Raw genomic sequence first — 8,612 nt, forward strand, 5'->3', positions numbered from 1 at the left:
TCATAGAAATCTGTCTCCAACAGGAGAATTCTGTCCTCTTCACCCCATTTTTGCCAGAAGGCAATAAGTTTCTCCTCTGAAGGGGACAATGGAACCTCATCCTCTAGGGGAGAAGTCCTCCAGATGAGCAGCCACAAACTGCGAATGGCCTCATTTTCAGGAGGGGAAAAACCAACAGTACCTTGTGACAGTGTCCAGGACTCTCTGGCTATCTGCACGGTGCTGCTGAGCTTTCTGAACATCTTCCTGAAGGCTTTTCAGAAGGTTCTCTTTGTGGTCAGCCTTGCTGTGAACTCTGTCCAAATTCGGATCTTCAGTTCTTCAGCTCCTGGCTAGAATCCACTTCTGTGGTCACTTGTGAAGCAACCATCAAAGCCACACATTCAGGGCTTACCCAGTGCAGCAATGCTCCTCTGGTGGTCTCACCAAGTGATGATTGTCCTCCTCAGTCGGGGGGTCACCAATTGTGACCGTGGTCACAAGGGTTTTCAGGATGAAGAAGAGACAAGAATGTTGACTCCATGATCAGAAGGCTTGATTTATTATTTTATAATATATGTTACATGAAGACTATACTAGAAAGAAATAGAAATGAAAAGGTTTCTTCAGAAGCTAGCTAAGCGAAGAATAGGAAAGAATGAATAACAAAGATCTGTGTCTCAGACAGAGAGAAAGAGCCAGCTCTGCCATGATTTACTCTGCATTGCCAGTAAATCCAAACATCCACAGGAGACCAATCACGGGTCTACCTGTTGCATTTCACAGCAGCAGATAACCATTGTTTACTTTTGGTTGCTGAAACTGCAGCTTCTTATAAGGAAAAATCCTAAGAAAGGATTTTTCATGAAAGATGTCTGTGACACCTTTGGAACCCCAAAAGTGGAGAGATCAGCAATAGAGAACTCCTGGGAGAGTTTTTTCTGGCTGAATGTTGATGTGTGGAGATTTTCATGGACACAAGACTCCTGCTGAGTTCTAGAGATGGACCTGGCCAGGAGGGGCCTCTACTCCAAGGCACTCCCACCTTGGTTTCCCCCAAACCAGGGTTTGTCATTCCCAAGCTGTGGCCGGATGGAGGAGGAGGAAAAGCCCCAGGGATCCCTCACAAGGAGGGGCTGCAAACCCAGCCCAGGGAGGTGTGAGGAGGAAAGAGCCCCCCTGAGCCAGGAAGGCGGCCGGAGATCCAGCCAGAGCTCAGAGCTGGTAGAGAAGCCTCATGGCAGGGAGAAGCCCCACAAGTGCTTGGAATGTGGGAAGGGTTTCAGCTACAGCTCCACCCTGATGGAACACCTGAACATCCACACTGGGGAGAGGCCCTGGGAGTGTGGGGAATGTGGGAAGAGCTTCAGTGGGACCTCTGACCTGAGCAAGCACCACAAGATCCACACTGGGGAATGGCCCTAGGAGTGCTTGGAATGTCCGTCACTCACCAGCACTTCCACACCAGGGAGAGGCCCTGCGAGTGTCCCGAGTGTGGGAAGAGCTTCATGCGCTGCTGCAGCTCCATCGCCCATGGGAGGATCTGTGCTGGATGATCCCCAGTGACCCCCATTGGGCAGAGCCCTGGTGACCCCTGTTCTGGCTGATCCGTGTTGGGTGGGGGGAAGGCGTTGGAGAGATTTCTTTCCCTTCTCCTTGTGCTGCTGTGATTTGGTTGGTAATAAATTCCCTCCGCGTGCCCAGGCCGGGTCTGTTGTGCCCGTGCGGGATTTGCTGAGGGATCTCTCCCGGTCCTTGTCCCCAGCCAGGAACCCTCGGTTCCATTTTCTGTCCCTGTGCGGCTGCGGGGGCAGGGACAGAGCGGCTCTGGGGGTGCCTGGCATCGGGCCAGCGTCACCGCTCGCCACGGGCACCGCTGAGATCCCGCGCCCCTGGGCACGCATTGCTGGGCTCACCTGAGCTCCCACCGGCCCAGCGCCCCAAGGATCCCCCTCCCCAAAAAACCCCCAGCCCGGGGCTGCAGCGTCCCGGAAAGGCCTCAGCCAATGGCAGCGCAGGCAGGAGGCGTTGCAGCCAATGAGATCTCGGGGCGTTGTATTGCGTCATCGGCTGCCGGGCAGAGCCCGTGGCCGATCGCTGCCCAAAAGTGGCGGCAGCCAATGAGAGCGCGCGGCGCTGCCGAGCCCGCCCTGCTCCGGACTGGTGCTGCCAGCGCAGCGCGGCTGCTTTGGGGCTGCTGCTCCCTGCCCGGCCCCGGCCATGGGGCGAGGGGCGGCAGCTGGGGCCCTACTGGTGGCACTGGTGGTGCTGGGAGCCTCCCCGGCTGCGGGCGCGGAGCTCTCGGGTGAGCGGGGGGCGGGAGGCGCTGGGACAGGGTGGGAGAAGGGGGAAAAGGGGGCGAAGGGGGGAGCCCGGAATGGAGGTGGAGGAGATGGGGACCCCCAAAGGGAGAGCGGGAGGGGCTGAGGGTTGGGGGGAGGGGAGGGGAGGGAGGGGTGGTAGAGGGTGGGGAAGGGGGAAAAGGGGAGGGGACCCCAAAACTGAGCGGGAGGGGGCTGGGGATTGGGGGATTTGTGGGAAAATGGGGAAATGGGACCCCAAAAGTGATTTGGGAACGGCCGGAGGTGGGAGGGGAGAGGATGTGGAAGGGGAAAGGGGGGAAGGGCAGCAAAGATGAAGCGGCAGCGCGGGCAGGAGGGTCCCGTGTCGGCCGTGGGGCACAGGGGGTGCGGAGTGGGGATCCGGGGTGGGCCCCGGAGCTCTGGAGGTGTTGCTGGGACGCTGGGGGGACATCCCTGAGCTGTGTGCTGCACTCACAGGGGTGTTCCAGTGGATGCATAAGGCCGATGGTCTCTTCATTAACGGCACGGAGAAGGTGAGGTTGGTGGTGAGGTTCATCTACAACCGGGAGCAGTTCCTGATGTTCGACAGCGACCTGGGGCACTTTGTGGGGTTCACCCCCTTAGGGGAGAAGAATGCCAAGATGTGGAACAGCGACCCAGCTATAATGGAGTTCGTGCGGGCTCACGTGGACAGGTGCCGGCACAACTACGAGATTGTTGCCTCGATCACCGTGGAGCGCCGAGGTGAGCGCGGGGCAGAGCGTGTCCCTTCGGGCCCTGCCCTGCCAATGACCCTGGAGCCCCTCAAAACCTCCCTGGGAATCGCCTCAGAGCCCTCAGCCCTCTTTGTGCCCATCACCGGGTCCTCCTGTCCTTTCCCAGTCCCTCCCAGTGCCCCCCGCGCGTCCATGTCAGCGACGCGAAAGCTGACGCTTTTCAGCCAATCAGATCGCGTCTCTCTAATGACTCATCCGTTGCCAGGCAGACCCGCAGCGCTGAGTGCCCTGCGCTGGGCTCGGACTCGCAGTGCCGCGCTCTTCATTCCCAGTTCCTCCCAGTGCCACCAAAATCCCTCTCAGTGCCATCCCAGTCCCTCCCAGACCATTCCCAGTCGCTCCCATTGTGTTCGCAGTCCCTCCCAGTCCTTCTCAGTCCCACCCACCTCCTCCAAGTCGATTCCCAGTCTGTTCCCAGTTCACTCTCAGAACTCTACCCTCTCTCCCAGTGCCCCCCCATTCCCTCCCATCTCTCTCAGAGTCACCCAAGTCCCTCCCAGTCCGTTCTCCGTCTCTCCCCAGCCCAGCCCAGCCCTCCCCTCTCTCTCCCAGTGCCCCCCAGCTGATCCCAGTGCGTCCCCGCTCTCTCTCTCTCTCTCTCCCAGTGCCCCCCAGCGTGTCCATCTCGCTGGTGCCCCCCTCGAGCTCCCAGCCCGGCCCCGGCCGCCTGCTCTGCTCCGTGATGGATTTCTACCCTGCTGCCATCCAGGTGAGCTGGTTCCAGGGCCAGCAGGAGCTCTCGGAGCACGTGGTGGCCACCGACGTGGTCCCCAACGGGGACTGGACCTACCAGCTGCTGGTGCTGCTGGAAACCCCGCCCCGGCGCGGGCTCACCTACAGCTGCCAGGTGGAGCACGTCAGCCTGGAGCAGCCCCTGAGCCGGCACTGGGGTACGGGGGAGCCCCTGGGGGCGCTGGCAGAGCCACTGGGCTCTGCTGGGAGCCACTGGGAGGGAGCTGGAGAGAGCCGGGCTGGGACTGGGAGAGGCCCTGGGGGCTGGGCGTGGGCTGGGAAGGGGTTGGGGGCATGCTGGGGAGGGTGGGATGGGGTTGGGGGGGTCCTGGTGGGCACTGGGAGAGAGTTTGGGGGTGCTGGATGTGACTGGGAGGGATCGCAGTGAGCCCGGAGGGGCTGGAAGGAGATCGGCCATGGCAAAGCGGGGCTCGCCATGAGCTCGGTTGTGCTGGGCACAGACTGGGAGGGCTCTGGCTGAGTCCTGCTGGGGCTGCCAAGGGACTGCGAGAGGCTTTGGGGCTCCTGGGGCGCTGGGGGCAACTGGGAGGGGGCTGTGGGATCCTCAGAGGGGCGGGAGGGGCTTTGGTGGCTCCTGGCCAGGACAAAAAGGGATCCCGGGGAGGTTTCAGGGGGTCGTGGCTGGGCTGGGGGCCACAGGGAGGGCGCTGGGAGGGGCTGGGGGTGTCCGTGAGAGGTTTTGGGGGTGCTGAGCCCTGCGGACCCCCCAGAGATGCCGCCGGACGCCGCCCGCAGCAAGATGCTGACGGGCATCGGGGGCTTCGTCTTGGGCTTCGTCTTCCTGGCGCTGGGGCTCGGCTTCTACGTGCGCAAGAAGGTCAGGGCGGGTGCCGGGGGTGGCGTCCCGGCCGTGGCGGAGCGTGTGCGCTCCCGCCGGGGCCCCCAGCCCGGTGTCACCCCCTTTTCTCTGCCCACAGAGCTCCTGAGCCGGCGGCGGCTGCAGCCCCTCCCCGTGGGCTCGGGCCCGGCCGGAACCCCCTGTTCTGTCCCCGCTCCGCTGATTTTGAGGGGGGTCCCGTGTTCCCCCCAGCCCCTGAGGAGAGGAGCAGAAACCAGAGAAGCAGCGGAGATCCTCCGGCCTTCACCGGGGTGTCCACGCGGGCAGCCAGGAAGATGTGGAGCCCCCAGCCAGGTGTGTTCCCAACGCGGGGGCTCTGACCCTGGGGGTCACCCGGGATTATCCAGCATGGATCCTCCAACGGGGGCTGGACCTGGAGCGGGGCACGGAGCTCATCCCGCACCGGGGCACGGCGGGATCCACGGGCATCGACCCCTCCCTCATCAAAGGACAGCTTTCAATTACAGTGGTTAGGACAACTAGTTAGTTATGGGAGTTAGCACTGGTAGTTGGTTATGGTAGTTAGCACTGCTAGTTAGTTATGGTAGTTAGCACTGCCTGTTTGTTATGGCAGTTTTTGAATACAAACTCTCTCAAACCTCAACTCCCCTGACGTGTCCCTTCCCTCTCCCGCTGTCACTCAGCTGCCCGGAGCAATGTGAGGGGAGAGCGGGCCCAGCCTGGCCCAGAGCTGAGCCCCAGCAGAGCCCTGGCAGAGCCCAGAGCAGCCTCGGCACCTGCAGAGTCAGCCTGGAAGGAGGCGCTTGGAGCCTTCTCGGCTGCACCCGGCTCTTGGTTACAAACTGTGTGTGCTGGAAAATGCCACCGGCTCTGCAGGAGGGCAGAAGGGGCCCGGGGAAGGCCCAGGTGCTCCATGCAAGGGAAAAACCTGCCCTGGGTTTGTTATAAATAACTATATAATGTTGGCTTTTGCTATTAGGTATTGACTTCTGCAAAATATTCTTAATCACAACAATTTTGATAGAGTACAGTTTGTAATCACTTTTCACTGCTTTTGCTACAGTATAATTTGTCAGCTTTTTGTGGCCAATGCCCTGGCCCCTGTGTAGCTCATATCCTCAGAACATCATTTATGGATGATATTTGAGTTTGTGGACAGTGTGAAAAACATACATTATAGTTTTGGCTTTTGCAAAATATTCAAGTGGATGCCATGTGTTGTGCATTAGAATGTTAACTTTTGCAGAAGTAGCTGTAGTTGTGAAATAATAACTAATGCTTTTATTTTTGTAACTAACTGACAATAATAACTCAGAGATATTTGTGAAAGAGCTAATGTTCATTTAAAGTACTTGTGGAAATAGCTAAAAGCGTCTGCATGGTCAGATAACATTTAAGGAAGGGATGTGATGAGGCCCCTGCCACTGACCCTTCCACTGTCAATAACTGTCACCTGCTGAAACCACAGAACAGGGGCCCTTGTGAGGCAGTGACACACAACCCTCAAAACAGCAATCCATGATTCCTGCACGTGCTCTAAAAAGGCGAGTTGGGGGTCAAACCAACCTAAAGAATTCCTGGAACATGTAAACGAGTTCAAAGAAATGTTTGAATCTGTACAATCATTATGAATATGTATTTGAACAATACAATGGAGAAACTAGACAAGAAGAGTTGCTGTGGTTAACCGGTGTGCCTCTGGCCATTGCCAACACCCAGCGCTGTTACTGATTTGTCCCTGATTATTCCTTATTAAACTTTCAAAAGTTCTAAAGAGTGAGGCTCATTTCTCACAAAACCCAAGGTGCTCACCCCTTGTTCTTCCCCCAAAGCCAGGATTTGTCAATCCCAAAATTTGCCTGGATGGAGGAGAAGGAGGCTGCGAGGAAAAGGAAGATGCACTGGTGTGGAGGCCCATGGGAGTCTCAATCTCCCACCCATGGAGGACTGGTCCCCAATAAGAAGAATAGATTTCAAGGTTATGGTGAGAAGCTTGCTTCTCCCACAGATCTTTGCAGGCACATGCTGATTTATGGAAAGTTCTGTTACCCCATTGGCCCGTTGGCCTAATTACCCTAGTTCACCCCCTGTTACCCATCTCTGGTTAGTCCCTAGAATGTTCTCCCTCTCTGTCCCTCCATTGGCCCCAGTTTACTGCATTCCTCTGTCCCTGTTTCCCTATTAGCTGTCCCGACCCTTAACCCCTCCTTTGCCCCATTTTCCCCCATATCCATTGGACCCTGACCCTCAGCTCCACCCTCACTACCCCATATAAAAACCCCCTGTGCCCTCAGCTTGCACCCTGTCTTTGTCCCTGGACCCTGTTCAGCTCTGTCCCCTGTTCCTGTACCAATAAACCCAGTTTGCTGCAGATCATACCCAGACCCATCCTGCCGACTTTGTCAGCTTTATAAAGCAGCCGTGAGCTCCGGGCTCCTGAGTGCCGGACGCTCCAAGGGCCTCGGCAGCGCCAGGACGCTCCAGACTGGGACAGCCAGGCAGGGCAGGAGGAATCACTGCCCCTTTCCCCTCCCTGCTGCTCCATCTCCCAGCCCAGCACCGCTGCAGGACAGCCTCACTGCCAACGCCATCCTGCCAGGGATGGACTGGGGGGATCTCCTTCCCCTTCCCTCTGGCATGGAGGCAAATCCCATCTTCTCCTTGTCCTCCCTCCTTCTTCTCCTCATTCTGTCCTTCATCCATCCACGTTCCTTTCCCATCTCCTTCCTCACTTGTTCCTTCTTGTTCCTTCCTCTCCTCCTGCCTTTTCCTTTTCCCTTCTCCCTGTCTCTTCCTCTGCTTGTCCTTACTCCCCCAGGCATTGAGCTACGGACAGAGACCAGGGAGAACAAATCCCTGCCACAGAACCTCGTGGAAGAGGCCATTTGGAACGGCTCCACGGCTCAGGAATCCAACGGGGAGGAAAAGCCCCAGAGATCCCACACGAGGAGGGGCTGCAAACCCAGCCCGGAGAGCTGAGAGGAGGTAAAAGCCTCCCTGTGCCGGGAAGGGTGTGGGGAATGTGAGAAGAGCTTCAGGCAGAGCTCAGCCTATTCCTGGTGCCTCCAAAAACGGCGGTGCCAGATGCAGAGATCCCCCTGCAGATCCATGGGGATGCAGAGATCCCCCCGTAGATCCATGGGGATGCAGAGATCCCCCTGCAGATCCATGGGGATGCAGAGATCCCCCTGCAGCCCCCGGAGCAGCCACGCTGGAGCACGGGGATGCCTGAGAGGAGGCTGTGCCCCCGTGGCCAGAGGGGCCCCGCTGGAGCAGCCTGTCCTGGCAGGACTGACCCCGGGGCACAGTGACCCACGCTGCAGCACTTGGAGGGGGGCTGTGCCCCGTGGGATGGACTCAGCTTGGAGAAGTTCCTGGAGAAGTCTCCGGTGGGAGAGAGCCCAGGGTGCAGCAGGGGAACGACTCCTGTCCCTGAGCAGAGGGAGAAGCCCCGGGGCATGAAGTGAGCACGGCCCCATTCCCTGTCTCCGGCACTGCCGGGGTAGGAGGTGCAGCTGGAAGGAGGGAGGCGTGGGGGAAGGCTGGATTTAAGGCTCTTCACTTACTTCTCATTATCCTGCTCTGAGGTTTTGGGGTTTTCTGTCAGAAATCTCTCCCCTCCCCCACTCATCCACAGGGATTTGGGGCAGTTTTCCCTTTTTGGGGGAAATCAAAGCGATGCACTGCTGCTCCTAATTAGGGGTAGGAGAAGTGAGGCTCCAGGGCTTCCCGCTGAGCCCGGGCCACCGGAGCCGCAGTGCCGGGAAAGCCGTGGCGGGAGGTGCGGAGAAGTTTGTTTGTGTTTTCAGCTCAATCCCCTCGGGCCCGGGCCCGTTCCAGGGCTGTTCCTCACCTCCGGCTCTGCCCTCACGCAGCCCGGGGGGCCCTGAGAGCGCGGGGCGAGGCTGTGCCGTGTGCAGAGCCCGCCCCCGGCTGCGATTGGGCGACGGTGCCGTCCGTCGCGGTTCTGGCGCGCTGATTGGTGGAAGCGGGGCGGGGCAG

At 58.8% G+C, this 8,612-nt stretch overlaps 1 protein-coding gene across 1 annotated transcript; it reads left to right on the forward strand.

Annotated features, from left to right (window-relative positions):
- Positions 1-2,135: 2,135 nt before the first annotated feature.
- Positions 2,136-4,843, forward strand: LOC139604966 (class II histocompatibility antigen, B-L beta chain-like). Its single transcript, XM_071456316.1, has 5 exons — positions 2,136-2,284; positions 2,760-3,026; positions 3,664-3,948; positions 4,522-4,628; positions 4,729-4,843. The coding sequence occupies exons 1-5, from the start codon at positions 2,200-2,202 to the stop codon at positions 4,735-4,737; spliced, it is 753 nt and encodes a 250-aa protein (XP_071312417.1). The 5' UTR covers positions 2,136-2,199; the 3' UTR covers positions 4,738-4,843.
- Positions 4,844-8,612: the final 3,769 nt, after the last annotated feature.

Source organism: Agelaius tricolor, unplaced genomic scaffold (assembly GCF_023055355.1).
Source record: "Agelaius tricolor isolate 1412-34295 unplaced genomic scaffold, bAgeTri1.0.p SCAF_57, whole genome shotgun sequence".
NCBI lineage: Eukaryota > Metazoa > Chordata > Aves > Passeriformes > Icteridae > Agelaius > Agelaius tricolor.